The following is a 16,096-nucleotide window of genomic DNA, read 5'->3' on the forward strand; positions in this document are numbered from 1 at the left end:
GTTTATTTCTTTGACATCTGATGGGAGAGGGAGCCACCACTGAGAAGGCCCTCTGCCTGCTTCCCTGTAACCTCGCTTCTCGCAGGGAGGGAACTGCCAGAAGGACCTCGGGAGAGGGACCCACGCATCCGGGCTGAACGATGGGGGTGGAGAAAACTTGTATAGTGGTACCTCGGGTTAAGTACTTAATTTGTTCCGGAGGTCTGTACTTAACCTGAAACTGTTCTTAACCCGAAGCACCACTTTAGCTAATTGGGCCTCCTGCTGCTGCCGTGCCGCCAGAGCACGATTTCTGTTCTCATCCTGAAGCAAAGTTCTTAACCTGAAGCACCTTTTCTGGGTTAGCAGAGTCTGTAACCTGAAGCGTATGTAACCTGAAGTGTATGTAACCCAAGGTACCACTGTAGAGCCTTATTTATGTACGCCACCACAGCAGCAAGAATCCCGATAGCCCCAAACTGAAAAAGTAACAATAACCCCACCAAATCAGGCTTGCTAGCAAAAACGACGGAATACAGGTGAAACTCGGGAAAATTACAGATAGAATATCGTGGAAAAGTTCATTTATTTCAGTAATTCAACTTAAAAGGTGAAACTAATATATGAGATAGACTCATGACGTGCAAAGCAAGATATGTCAAGCCTTTATTTGTTATAATTGTGATGATTACGGCGTACAGCTGATGAAAACCACAAATTAACAATCTCAGAAAATTAGAATATTGTGAAAAGGTGCAGTAGCTATTCAATCCATAACACCTGCAATGGGTTCAGTAGGAAGCACAATCATGGGGAAGGCTGCTGACCTGACAGTTGGGCAGAAAGCCATCATTGAGACCCTCCATAAGGAGGGAAAGCCTCAAAGGGTAATTGCAGAAGACGTTGGATGTTCCCAAAGTGCTGTATCAAAGCACATTAATGGAAAGTTATGCGGAAGGGTAAAGTGTGGAAGAAAAAGGTGCACAAGCAGCAGGGATGACCACAGCCTGGACAGGATTGTCAGGAAAAGACCATTCAAACGTGTTGGGGACTTTCACAAGGAGTGGACTGAGGCTGGAGTTAGTGCATCAAGAGCTACCACACACAGACGGATCCTGGAGATGGCCTTCAAATGTTGTATTCCTCTTGTCAAGCCGCTCCTGAACAAGAAATGATGTCAGAAGCATCTTGCCTGGGCTAAAGGGGAAAAAAGAACTGGTCTGTTGCTCAGTGGTTCCAAGTCCTCTTTTCTGATGAGAGCAACTTTTGCATCTCATTTGGAAACAAAGGACTCAGAGACTGGAGGAAGAATGGGGAGGCACACAATGCCAGATGCTTGAAGTCCAGTGTGAAGTTTCCACAGTCTGTGTTGATTTGGGGAGCCATGTCACCAGCTGGTGTTGGTCCACTGTGCTTCATTAAGTTCAGGGCCAACACAGCCGTCTACCAGGAGATTTTGGAGCACTTCATTCTTCCTTCCGCAGATGAGCTTCATGGGGATGCTGACGTCATTTTCCAGCAGGACTTTGGCACCTGTCCACACTGCCAAAAGTACCAAAACCTGGTTCAATGCCCATGGGATTACTGTGCTTGATTGGCCAGCAAACTCGCCTGACCTGAACCCCATAGAGAATCTATGGGGCATTGCCAAGAGAAAGATGAGAGACATGAGACCGAGCAATGCAGAAGAGCTAAAGGCTGCTATTGAAGCATCCTGGTCTTCCATAACACCTCAGCAGTGCCACAGGCTGATAGCATCCATGCCACGCCGCATTGAGGCAGTAATTGATGCAAAAGGGGCCCAAACCAAGTACTGAGTACATATGCATGCTTCTACTTCTCAGAGGTCCAATATTGCTCTAATTGCAATTCTTGTTTTGCTGATTTCATGTAATATTCTAATTTTCTGAGATTGTTAATTTGGGGTTTTCATCAGGTGTACGCCATGATCATCACAATTATAACAAATAAAGGCTTGACATATCTCGCTTTGCATGTCATGAGTCTATCTCATATATTAGTTTCACCTTTTAAGTTGAATTACTGAAATAAATGAACTTTTCCATGATATTCTAATTTTTTGAGTTTCACCTATATTTCCATCTTGCAAAACTAACAGGGAGAAGAGGAGGAAAGGCTATTGAAAAAGTCAATAAAGAATGGACAAATTTCAAAGAAAATCTTAAAAATGATCCGGGCAACGCAAGTCCCCTGGCAGATACAGATTAAATCTTGAAAATAGAGGGAAGACATATTCAAATCTGATTAGAGAAACACAAGAAAAAGTAGAATAACTAACATGAGCAGGCATGGCCAAACTTGGGCCTCCAGCTGTTTTGGGAATACAACTCCAATCATTCCTGTCCACTGGTCCTGTTACCTAGGGATGATGGGAGTTGTAGTCCCAAAACAGCTGGAGGGCCAAGTTGGACATGTCTGATGTAAATTGATGTATAATAAAGATTATTTTAAGAGAAAAGTATATGCTCTGGTGTGTGGTCATTTCCTGCTTTGCAAAACAAAAGCAGCATCTTCATTGGCCCAAGTAGACCAGTTCTTACTGAGCTTTTGAAAGATGTCAAAATGGGACTCTTTTGAGAAGGAGAATATGCAACTTAAAAAGTAGCAGCACAGATTCGTGAACTGAAAAGCGGAAGGACTGTGAAGAGCCACAACCGAGGAAGTCACAGGAATGGATTTTTTTTTTTATTAAAGCAAGGATTTTACCTGGCCTGGTTGAAGATTTCATACCAACTGGAGACTGGACTGGAACAGGACTAGCACGACTTTGGCTCCTTCTTTCCTCTGCCAACACCTGGGCTGCTGCAACTGTAAAACAGACCACAATCACAGTTATTACAACGAAAATCCACAATGTATTTCCGGCAGCAGGCTTCATGCAAGACTTGCTGGTACATCTGATCATTTTTTTTATCTCTTCATGTATCACGCCAAAAAACCCAGAATTATTTTTATGCAGAAGTTTCACAACAGACGTTCCAAAAGACAATAAAAAGAGTCTTTCTATATGCGACCGCCAGGATCGTGATTGCAAAGCCCTGGAAAAGCAACATATTGCTGACAAAAGAAGAATGGCTCTTAAAACTCAGTGAGTATCTAAAACTAGCTCAACTTACAGAATCAATAAGAAGTCACTCAAATGTGAGAATAAGGAGAGAGGTGGTTCCAAGGACTTTGCTTGGCTAAGCATAGACTAAAATCCCACAGGCTACCTATAGATTTGTTAACAGAGAACAGACAAACAGAAATATGATTTATTAGGAACCGTTTGCAGGGGGGGGGGGGGAGTCAAGATACGAATCAGGGAGTCGAGCCTGAAGTCGTAAGAGATGTTACAATTATAAAAATAGAAAAAAGTTATAGGAGAAAGGAGGGCTTGTATTCCTTACAAAGAAGTTTATTGGATACTGTTTCGTTTCTAGTTTCTTCTTCTTTCATTTTTCATTTTTCTATCTTTTCTTCTTTTGTTGGATATATAATATGTATATGTAATGTTATATGGCTAAATAAAGATAAAACAATTGGGGGGGGGGGAGTTGCTGGTACGACAGTATTCAAACCTGCTCTTTGGGCAGAGATTTCTCCAAAAATAAAAAGTTCATAGTTCTAAAACTCCTCACCCACAATAATACAGAAAGGAGACTTAACATGGAAGCAGGTATCAGAATGTGCAATAAACCCAGATGTCAACTTTGCTGCCATATACACCCAGACAACACCATCGCTGGACCCAACAACGCCAAACATTGCATCTCAGGCCTATTTAATGGCTCATCTTCGAACGTTGTGTATGCCATCAAATGCCAGTGTAGCACCCTGCTTGTGGTTAACGCTTAGCTGGAATGAAATATTCAACGCAGCAATAGAGAAATTAAAATAATAATTTATTTGTCAGACAAATAAATGATTGGCACAGTGGTATATTTACCAAAAGCTCTGCACACCCCAGCCCTGGTGACCAGCACTTATATTCCCTCAGCCCAGCCTCCTTACTCCTCCTTTGGCTGCCTCTGTCCAATCAGCCTGGTTGAAATTCCTATTGGCTGTTTGCTAGAACCAATCACAAAAGATACACCCATTTCCTATTACCTTTTATGGGAGACAAAGAGCTATATTTCCTTCTATCATATATCTTACATTTGCCTTGACAAGGCATCTTAATTACCAGATTACCCTTTGCTCTTTGCTCTTCTGGCCTTCTGGCCTTCTGGCAACAGGGGCAAATGGCTAAAACAGATGGTTCATGGTTTCAAATTTTGTCATATAAACAGAGGTCTTGGGTTCACCTTCTCACACACCATCAATGAAATAAGAATCTAACATAAGAATCTAACATTTCTTACTTTCTAGATTTTGCATAATTACACTAACATCAACACATTTCATATATCACACAGATAGATTTTTAGAAGAAAAAGAACTTAATAAAAAACAGTTTCTAAAGGTAAAAAACAGTTTCCTAAAAGCAACCTCAGAGCAGTCTCTTTTTTCTCAACCAGCTGCTGTAGCTGTTGTTTTTAGCTCTTTGCCCTTTTAAACTTCTCAGGATACCTTAAACCTTGAGAAGATGTGGCTGAGTCTGAGTAATTACCAACTCTAATTAGTGTTTTTGCAGCTTGGATTGTGTTCTGTAATTTGTATGACCTTTGCTCCCAGCTTTTGCTCCTTTTTCTACAACTTTGAGGTACTGCAACAAATCAATGAGGGGCCCTGTTCAGGAGAATAAACAAAAAGTTCTCAGCCAGTTGGTTTCTGCCTGGCCTGGAGCAAGCATCTGGAGCAAGCATCTACAAATATATTTTTAAGCTTATTTTAAAATACAGATCTTTGAGCAGATGCCTCACCAGCAGCACCCTTCAGCTCTCTATATTGGACCAACAGGCCAAACCCTGCATCAGAGGATAAATGGGCCTAAATCTGACATCGGGAATCGCAAGGCAGATAAGCCAGTTGGCCCTTCAGCTGTTTTGGGACTACAGCTGCCATCATTCATAGCTCACAGGACCAGTGGTCAGGGATGATGGGAATTGTAGTCCCCAAACAGATGGAGAGCCGAGTTTGCCTATGCCTGTGATGGACTATGCCAGGCTTCCTCAAACTCGGCCCTCCAGCTGTTTGGGGACTACAACTTGTTGGAAAATTCCATTCCACCTTTAGTTGCAGACATGGAACTGTTGCATGTCCTATACAGCTTTATCATGACAACCAGTGCTGTTTGGCTTTGCTAGCTTCAGAGAGTTGTAAGCAAAGAACCAAGTACTTGCAGATAAAATTACATTGTGCATGGGAGTGTGTTTGGAAAGGACCCATTCAGGTGTCCTACATGCCAGGAAATGGAATTCCTGCAGATCTGTTGTCTAAAGTTCTTAACAGAGAACAACTTCAGGTATATGTACAGCGGTTGCAGTTGGGTTGAAATACTGCGCCATAGGTTACATGGAAAGGGGGAGGATGTTGGAAAATTCCATTCCACCTTTAGTTGCAGACATGGAACTGTTGCATGTCACATGTCTGTTTACTTTTCTTTTTTTTTTAATTCTTTTTATTGAGTTTCTCTTAAGAAAGGGGAAAAAAAGAAAAAATTCAAAAAGAAAAAGAAAAAACAAGACAAATCAACAGATTAATAAACAATATCCGTACATAACGCAGGAATGACATTCATTACCATTTTTGTCCTTTTCCTTAAAACATTATATTTTTAAATATTTAAACCTTTTCCCTACGCCTCCCTTGACCTACCCTCCCGTTTTCGGGTTTCTTAATAAGAAGTTCTTTCTTTTTTCTGCAGCTATTAATTGCTACTGGTTTGCGCGTCGTAAGACTTATATCAAACCTGCTATAGTTTTTAAGTCTCTGTAGTTACCTTCAATGTATACCATAAATTTGTTCCAATCATTAACAAACTTTGTATTTTTTTGGTTTCTAATTTTTTGTGTCATTTTTGCTGACTCAACATACTCATATAATTTTGCTTGCCAATCTCTGATTGTTGGGATATTTGGGCTCTTCCAATTTTGTGCAATTAATATTCTAGCAGCAGCCGTAGCATATTGGAAAAACGTCTTATCTTCTTTTTTGATTTCGTCCCCAATTATTCCTAGTAAGAAGGCCTCTGGCTTTTTAGGGAAAGTGTATTTAAGTATTTTTTTTAACTCATTATATATAAGTTCCCAAAATTTCTTCATTGTTTCACAGATCCACCACATATGGTAGAAATTACCTTCTTTAATTTTACACTTCCAGCAAGCCTTGTTTCCTGTTTTGTATATTTTCCCTAGTTTTGCCGGTGTGATGTACCACCTATACATCATCTTTTCCAAATTTTCTCTAAGTAAAACACATGCCGTGAATTTCATTCCACTATTCCATAAATTCGACCACTTTTCATATTCTATATTATGTCCGAGGTCCATTGCCCATTTTGTCATGACCTCCTTAATTTCTTCATCTTTAGTATCCAAATCTAATAATATGTTATACATTTTAGATAATAACTTGGATTTGCCTTCAATTATTTCTATCTGGAATTTAGATTTTTTCTCATTTATCCCTACTTTTTTATCTTCCTTCCAAACTGCATTTATTTGATGGAATTGCAGCCAGCCTGTTAACTTGTCTTTCAACTCCTCATATGTCCTCAATTTCCATCCACTCTCTGATCCTATCAGTAGGTCTTCATATGTCAGTCTTTCTCCTTCCATGTTTACTTTTTTGATTGTTAGAATATCAATTCGGGATAACCACCAGGGTGTTTTCCATTCCAAAAGTTTTTTATTTCTCTCCCAGACTTCATATAGTGGCCCTCTAATAATGTGGTTTGAAAAACCTTTATGTACCTTTTCTTTATCTAGCCACAGATAGGCATGCCAACCGAACCTGTTGTTGAAGCCTTCCAAGTCTAGCAGGTCCGTATCTTCCAATCTTATCCAATCTCTGATCCAACAGAGACAGGAGGCCTCAAAGTATAACTTCAGGTTAGGAACCGAGAAGCCCCCTCTTTCTTTCCGATCTGTTAGTAATTTGAATCTGATTCTCGGTCTCTTCCCATTCCATATAAATTTCGAAAGAGTTTGCCAATCTTTAAACATTGAGGAGCCTCTAATCACAGGGATGTTTTGGAACAAAAATATCATTCTTGGGAGTATGTTCATTTTTATGGCCGCCATCCTTCCCATCCATGAAAGTTTTACTCTGTTCCACGTATCTAGATCTTTTTTGATCTCCTTCCATGTTGTGAGATAATTATCCTGAATTAGATTTATATTTTTTGTTGTTAGCCAGATTCCTAAATATTTTATTTTTTTAGCCACCTTAATTCCGTTCTGTGTCTCCAGTTTTTCTCTTTCATCTTTTTCCAAATTTTTAGTCAACATTTTTGTCTTTAATTTATTTAACTTGAAACCGGACAGCTTGCCATATTCTTCTAATAACTCCAAGGCTTTACTAACACTCTTCTGCGGTTCTTCCAGAGATAGCACCATATCATCTGCATATGCTTTTAGTTTGTATTCTTTCATTCCTATTTTGATCCCTCTAATCTCTGATGTTGCTCTAATCTTATTCGTTATTACCTCCAATCCCATAATGAATAAAAGCGGGGATAGAGGGCATCTCTGTCTTGTTCCTTTTTCAATTTTAAATGAATTTGTTAAATTGTTATCTATAATCAGTTTGGCCGATTGGTTTGAATAGATCGATTTAATCCCTTCCATAAATTCGCCTTCTAGCCCTGCTTTCTCCATGCTTTTTAACAAGAACAACCATGAGACATTATCGAACGCCTTCTCTGCGTCTATGAAAATCAGCGCCGCAGGTACCTCATTCTTACACTCCAGATATTCTATGATGTTTATGATATGCCTCACATTATCTTTGAGAAACCTGTTTGGGAGGAATCCTGCTTGATCTTTGTGTATTAAATTTACTAAACACTTTTTCAGTCTGTTTGCCATCACTTCTGCAAAAATTTTATAGTCGTTATTTAATAATGATATAGGCCTATAGTTTTTGATATTTAATTTGTCCGTGTCCGGTTTAGGGATCATCGTAATATGGGCCTCTTTCCACGTTTCTGGTATCTTACCTCCTCTTAGTATGTTATTCATAAGATCACATAACACTGGCGTTAGTTGGTTTTCTAATATTTTATAGTATTTGGCTGGCAGTCCGTCTGGTCCTGGGGCTTTCCCTGATTTCATCTTCCTTATCATATCCTGGATCTCTTCTGCATTTATAGGTTTATTTAGTTGAGTTCTTTCTTCCTCTGTTATGGTCTTCCCACTGTAGTTTTCAAAATATACCTCTATCCGGGTTGTCTCTTCGTCTTCCTTTTTGTACAAGTTCTCATAAAATTTAAGAAAATTTTCCTTTATTTCTTTTGGGTCTTCTATCAGTTGTTCCTCTATTCTTATCCTATTTATTACATTTTGTTTTTGCCTTTTTCGCAGTTGCCAAGCTAATAATTTACCCGTTTTATTAGCCGATTCAAAATATTTTTGTTTCATCAGCTTAATTTTCCATTCAATTTCTTGACTTGTTAAAATTGAATATTGTGTTTGTAACATTTTTATTGTTTGTATATTTAGTTCGTCTTTCGGGTTTGTTACTAATTTTTTCTCACATTCTCTTAGCTGGCTAAGGATTTCCTCTTTCTTTTGTTCTCTTACTTTCTTCTTATAGCTGTTTTGCTGAATAAAAAACCTCTTAGCACTGCTTTGCTGGCGTCCCAGACTACATCTATACTTGTTTCTTTATTGAGATTCAGACTAAAGTAGTCTTTTAGAGTGGCTTTGGTCTTTACAATAACGTCTTCACTCTCTAGTAAGTATTCATTCATTCTCCATCTAAACCCACCTTGAGATACACCTTTTATTTCGAAGACTATTGAGTTATGATCGGATAGAGTTCTAGGTTGGATTTCACACTTAGATGTTCTTAATGTGAGTTCTCTTGAGATCCAGATTTGATCAATTCTGCCCCAGCTTTTATGTGGCTCTGAGAAGAAGGTGAATTGCTTCTCAATTGGGTGTTTATATCTCCAAATGTCTACTAGATCTAAATTTTCCTCTAAGTTGTTGAAGGATCTTGGCAGCTTCCCTTGATTACCTTTTTTCTTTTCTGATTGTCTATCTATTTCTGGTGCCGGTACTCCATTAAAATCACCCAGTAATATCGTCTTGTTACACTCTAACGCCAATAGTATTTGTTCCAGTTTCTTAAAGAACTCCAATTTATTCAGGTTCGGGGCATATATGTTTATCACGTTGAGTTTTTCACCCTGAAAGTTAATTTGAACCCCCAAAATCCTTCCTTCATCATCTTTGCAAATTATCTTGGGTTCCCATTTTTCTTTGACATATGTCACTACCCCTCTTTTTTTCTTTCGGCAATGGAGTTTATAAACTCAACGCCTAATTTTTTATTTATGAGGATATGTTTATGCTTTTTAGTCATGTGTGTCTCCTGTATACATATCAGATCAAGGTTCTTTTCAAAACATTCACAATTTTATTCCTTTTGGTTTTTTCATTCAGTCCATTCACATTCCAAGACAGAATTTTCAGATTCATTATTGTATTTACTTTTCAAACTACAGATAACCAATAATTTAAATTCAAGTGGCTTTGTTTTCTGGTTCCTCTTCCTCTTCTTCTTCTTTCACTACTCCCTCTTCTTCCGCCTCTTCCTCTTCTTCTTCCTCCCTTCTTTTGTTTTCCTGTTCTTTTCCTTTCTCCTTTTTCCTTCTTCTCTCCTCTGGGTCTTCGTTTCTTCCTCCGTATCTCACCTCCGCTTTCCCAAGCTCTTTCTCGTATCTGCGCAGAAACTTCCTTACTTCTTGGGTCTCAGTAATTCTAAATCTTTTTTCTTTATAGAAAAAGGAGATCCCCTCAGGGAACTCCCATCTATGTTGTATACCATTGTTTTTTAACACACTTACTAGCTGTTTATATCCTTCTCTTTTGTGTAGGAGTCTAATTGGTACTTCTTTAAAGATGATAATTGGCCTGCCTTCAATAATTAATTTCTTTTGATAACTTGTTCTTAATATCATGTTTTTGAATTCCATTGAATTAAATATAACTAAGCAGTCTCCTGGGACTTTTCTCAATTTTACTTGTGTAGACCTTATTTTGATCCTGAAGGCATTTACAATTTGATAGGCAACCTCCTCCTCTTTCAATTCTAACCATTTCGCTAGCTCTTTTGTCATTTTTTCTTTTATATTCTCATTTGTCTCTTCTCCTACTCCTCTAAATTTTAAATTTAGTTGTTTCTGTTTCATTTCAATCATTGCTAAATTATCCAAGATTTGGTCTTTATTTCTATTCAGTTCTCCTATTTCATCTTTTATCCTATCTGTCTCCTTCTTTTGTTCTTTCATATCTTTTTGTATTTTTTTGCTTGTTTCCTCCATAGTCTTTGATCGAACAGTCAAGTCTTTAATTTTATTTGACAATTCTCCTACTGCTCCCTCTATTTTCTTATCTATCAACTCATGCATCTCTCCTAGCTTTTCCTCCATGTGTATTTCGCTCTGTTTGAATTCTTCCTTTATTTTTTGCCATAAGATATCTAAATCCTTTATTTCTTCTTGTCGGGATGCTCTCCTGTCAGATGGTGTTCCTCCTATCTTTTTCCCATTCTTCCCAGCCATCTCTTCCCTCACACCTTTTAATATTAAATTTCTTGTAATATTTATTCTCTCCCCTAGAGGGCGCACAATCTTTACCAATTTTAATTAATTATCCGGCAATATATTCAACAGCCTTTTCATGAATTAAAAAAAAAGGAACATATAATATAGTTCTGAAACAGTATTAACTTATAAGGTTTCCAACTCCAAATAAAGTCCCAAATACCAGTTGGCTTCCCAGAAGTTGCCAATTATTTTCCCCAAACCCAAATCTCAATCTCTAAATTTCCAATCTGTAAACTCTAAATGTAGGTAAGGCTCGCAGTAAATTCCAGTTAGTACAGGTTATTTCAAATTAATTCAATAATACATTCATCAGAGAATTATTATTTATGCACTGAAAAAGGACCTTATGTAAAGACCATTAGTAGGTGTCAGGGAACTGCCATCGGAAGGACAGGAGGTGCAAAGGCTCACCGAGGTTGAGAGAGACATAGCAGCAGAAGAGGGAACCAGTAGGGGGAGAGCAGGAACTTCAAGGGAAGGTGAGTCGGAGGGATGGCTCAGAGACGCTTCCAGCGAAAACAGCGGGGAGGTCTCAGGACCTCCTATAGGGACACCCATTCCTCGCCGGAAACTGTCACGCCGAGAGTCCAGAAGACGTGTTTCCGTTAAGGAGCTTTTATGTTGGAAACGATTCCGAAAGCAACCACTTTCGGATTCTGCTAGCGATTGACGAAGCCATGCCGGAGGGGCTCCGTCACAGGGAGAGGTTTGAAAACCTGATCAAACTCTGAGGGACTTGCATTTTACGCACAAGCAGCTCATCATCCCATCACAGCAATCCGAAAGTCTCTGAAAGCCAGCTTGTGCAGGGAGAGGCATCATGAGCGACCCAGCCGGAACCGGAGGAGCAGGAGCAGCTGGAGGAGGTCCAAGCCTGGAAGAAAGGTACAGGGCGTTGGAAATCCAGCTTGCCATGCAAACGGCGAGGCTTGAGGAGAGGAGGGCTCAGGATGCAGAAAAGGGGAAGGAGAAAACCACCCCGCTCGCCAGAAAGGTGCCAGGATTGGTGCAGAAATTCGGGGGGGATCCCAGAAACTATCATGCCTTTAGAACAGAGATGCAATACGCTCTCAACCTGCAGTTTGATGACTTCCCCGATGAGGAATCGCGAGTGGCTTTTGTAATTGGCCATCTCGAATCGGGGGCGAAGGACTGGGTTAGACCCCTGATGGCAGTGAATAATGAGATCCTAAAGGACACGAGGAAGTTTTTTCGTGCCATGGACCTGATGTTTTCCAGCGACATTGAGCAGGGAGTGGTGCGAAGGCAGTTAATGGCTTGCAAACAGGGGAGCCGATCTGTCCGTGAGTACTGGACTGAGTTTACTATGTTGATTCACAAATTGGGGTGGGACCTATCGGCGGAACCCATCCAGATGCTTTTCGAAGAGGGGCTTTCTTCGGCCGTTAAAGATGAACTTTCCCGGGGGCCCAGGGCGGAGTCTATGGACCAGCTGACCAAATTCGCGCTGGCCATAGGAGCGCGCCAGGAAGCGAGGGCTTTGGAAAGGCGGGAAGGGAAAGGAGAACGTTGGAGGGAGCTCCGCATTCCAGACATTCCAGAGCCACCTTTCCCGCCGGGAGAGCCGATGGAAGTTGGAACAGCGCGGGCGCGCGCGGTTTCTAATCCCAGTGAAGGGCGGAAGAAGGAGGGAAAGAGCGCCAAGAAATGTTATCTCTGCCAACAGCCAGGGCACTTTGCCAGAGTATGCCCACAAAGAAAGGAATGGCAAGGGATGGCAGGAGCTGTTGGGGAAAAGGAGGAGGAAAGCAAGGAGCAAGTAAAAGCCAACGCCTGGCTGCCACCGTCGGGGCACAGCAGCCAGGCCAAAGAGCAGTGAAAGTGCCCATGCCAGAACCTCCTAGACCTGCCTTAGTGATAGAGGTGTTGCTAGAGCTGCCAAACGGACACCCACTACAGATCAAGGCGCTTTTGGATTCAGGCAGCTCCTGTAATTTCATGAGTAAGGAGTTTGCAGCTGAGCATCAGATACAGACCATCCCTTTAACTAGCCCTTTGCAGGTGACCACGATTGACGGCAGAGAGCTGTTGGGAGGAGAAGTTAGCCAACAGACAGTCCCGATGATAATGAGGGTGGCAAGGCACACCGAACGGATAGCGTTTAATGTGGCCACCTTGGGAGGAGCTCCCATCATTTTGGGGATGAGCTGGCTGGCGCTACACGATCCGCTAGTGGGCTGGCATCAGAGGGTGGTCTCCTTTGGATCAGCGCATTGCCTGGAACACTGCAAGAAGGGGAAGGTCCCGGGAGGAGCCAGAGTCACCCTAGCCGGGATGGAAGTAATGGATAAAGGGAAGGTGCCCCCGCAATACGCAGATCTGAGCAACGTATTCAGCGAAAGGGAAGCAGACAAACTGCCGCCGCATAGACCCTTTGACTGTCAAATCAACCTACTCCCTGGGGCCCAACTCCCAGTGGGCAAGCTGTACGCCATGTCAGACAGGGAGATGCAGGAGTTGAGGGAGTTCATTGACAAAAACCTGAAGCGAGGTTTCATCAGAGAGTCACGAGCGGTGGGGGGCAGCCCAGTGTTTTTTGTGGACAAAAAAGACACAGATAAGCCGAGACTTGTAGTGGACTTCAGGGCCCTGAATGCAGTGTCGGAACCCCTGGCTTTTCCTATGCCCCGAATTGATGACATTTTGACCAGGGTGAGGAAGGGGAAGATTTTTACAAAACTGGACCTGCGGGGGGCGTACAATCTGATACGCATAAGGAAGGGGGATGAATGGAAGACCACCATGTTCACCCCTTTGGGAGCATTTGAATACCTCGTTATGCCCTTCGGTCTACAAGCAGGCTCGGCGTGCTTTCAAAGTTTTATGAACCACGTCTTGGGACCTTTGCTCTACAAGAATTGTGTGGCCTTTTTAGATGACGTGTTGGTGTATTCGGAAGATGAGGAGCAGCATGTGAGGGACGTGCGAGAAGTGTTGAGCAGGCTGCAAGCCAATCAGCTGTGGGTGAAACTGGAGAAGTGCCAGTTTCATACCAAGGAGGTGGAATTCCTGGGGTACCGCTTGTCAGACAAAGGATTGGCCATGGATCCAGGCAAGGTCCAAGCGGTACTGGAATGGAAGACACCGAAGACCAAGAAGGATGTGCAAAGATTCCTGGGGTTTGGGAACTTTTATCGGAAGTTCATCAAGAACTTTGCACACTTGACGGCGCCCATCACCGACTGCCTCAGCAGCAAGAAGAAATTTGTTTGGACGGCGGAGGCGGAGCGAGCATTTGAAGAACTGAAAAGGGCTTTCGCCTCGGAAGAACAACTTCTGCATGTGGACTTACGAAAACCCATGAGAGTGGAAACAGACGCGTCTGACCGGACGATCGGGGCGGTACTTCTTCAACCGGGAAGGAATACGTCGGAGTGGAGACCGTGTGCCTTCTTCTCGAGGAAGCTGAATAAATCCGAGAGGAACTACACGGTGTATGACAGGGAACTACTCGCCATTCATGAAGCGTTCCGGAGGTGGAGACATTTATTAATTGGGGCACAACACAAGGTGCAAGTGTGCACAGACCACAAGAATTTAGAGTATTGGAGAACAGCACGAGTGCTCAACCAACGACAAGTGAGATGGGCACAGGAATTCTCCAAATTCCACTTTGAAATTTGTTATGTGCCAGGTCCAGAAAACGTCAGGGCGGACGCTCTCTCACGCAAACCAGAGTATTTGGAGGGGGAGGGGGCAATCGAAGAGAGACATGTCATCCCTGAGGACCGCTGGGTGTGTGGGGCGGCGCTGGTGGGGCGACGAGAACTGGTAGAGGAAACGGAAAAGGATGAATATGCCCAGGATAAGCTCAGAGGTCTCAGGGGGGAGGGCGAGAGCCCCGGAGGTTTTGAGGAAAGAAATGGGGCATTGTATTACAAAGGGGCACTGTATATACCAGAAGGTGAATTGAGGGGAAGAGTACTCAAGCAGTTGCACGATAGCCCCACGGCGGGACATTTTGGGCAACACAAGACCATGTGGATGGTTACCAGGGAATTTTGGTGGCCCAAGGTGAGGGAAGATGTAAAGGAGTATGTAAGAGGGTGTGACCAATGTCAGAGAGCCAAAGGGGAAAGAAGGGCGCCGGCAGGGTTATTAGAACCATTACCCACACCAGAACGGCCTTGGGAAGCGGTATCAATAGATTTTATGACGGAGCTGCCGAAGTCCAAGGGGAAAACAGCCATCATGGTAGTAGTAGACCTGTTAACTAAGATGTGCCACTTTGTAGCATGCTCACATGCAGTCACAGCGGAAGAAACAGCGAAGTTGTTTGTAGAACACATTTTTAGGTTGGACGGGGCCCCCTTGAGGGTGATCTCAGACCGCGGCAAACAATTTACTTCCAGGTTCTGGAGGAAGCTCATGAGCTTGCTGCACGTGGAAGTCAATTTTTCGACGGCCCGGCACCCTGAAACCAATGGGCAGGCGGAAAGAGCTAATGGCATCCTCCAACAATATCTGAGGTGTTATGTCAATGACAGAGAGAACGATTGGGTCGAAAAGTTGGCGTTGGCAGAATTTGCCTACAATAATGCGGAGAATGTGTCCACAGGGATGAGCCCCTTTTTGGCTAATTACGGGTGTCACCCCAGGGCATTTCCAGGGGATGGAGGGGAGAGATGGAGCGTCCCAGCGGCCGAACATTTTGTAGAAGAGATGGAAGCGATCCATCATCAGCTCCAGCTCAACTTAGAAAGGGCCAAGGCACAATATAAGAAGCAGGCAGACAAGAACAGAAGGGAAGGTGAAACCATAAGGGTGGGAGATCAGGTGTGGCTGTCAACCCAAGGGTTGCCGTTCAAAGGGGGTTGTAAAAAATTAAGACCCAAAAGATTGGGACCCTTTGAGGTCATTCAGCAGGTCAACCCAGTGGCTTTCAAACTCCGGTTACCCAACCACATGAAATTGCACCCAGTGTTCCACAGGTCGTTACTGTCACCATACAGGGGGGGACGTGAAGGGGAGCACGCCAGGGGACCAGCCTTGGAAGAAAAGGAAAGCAGCAACCATGTAGCGGAAATCCTCGATTCCAGGTGGAAGGGTAATCAGGTGGAGTATTTGGTGGCGTGGGAAGGGGAACCGGAGTCAGAAAACACCTGGGTGACTGCAGGGGAGGTCAATGACGAGGTTTTAACAGAAACGTTCCACCAAAGATTCCCGAGGAAACCACAGCCGGTAGCAAGGTTTAGGAGGGAGTATTTCAGCACCACCGACGAGGAAGAGGAACTGGAAGGATTCGCGAAGTCGGAGTTGGAAGAGGGAATGGACTCCGATGACGAGGAGTACCGAGAGACCAGGGACAGCAACAAGTGGAGGGAAGTGTTCGAAACTTCGGACGATGAGGAAGGTTCTTTCAGGGGTTTTACCTCC

At 42.8% G+C, this 16,096-nt stretch overlaps 1 protein-coding gene across 1 annotated transcript in view; it reads right to left on the bottom strand.

Moving 5' to 3' along the window:
* The window catches only part of LOC310668765 (ensconsin-like), a gene marked incomplete at its 5' end in the record, with an annotated part of 148,939 nt that overhangs the window by 90,976 nt on the left and 41,867 nt on the right, over positions 1 to 16,096 (bottom strand). The window contains 1 exon segment of the mRNA XM_083422097.1: positions 2,707 to 2,808. Coding sequence (XP_083278223.1) covers positions 2,707 to 2,808 — 102 coding nt within the window.

The sequence above is a fragment of the Podarcis tiliguerta genome, assembly GCF_965153285.1.
Source record: "Podarcis tiliguerta genome assembly, chromosome: W".
Classification (NCBI taxonomy): Eukaryota; Metazoa; Chordata; class Lepidosauria; order Squamata; family Lacertidae; genus Podarcis; species Podarcis tiliguerta.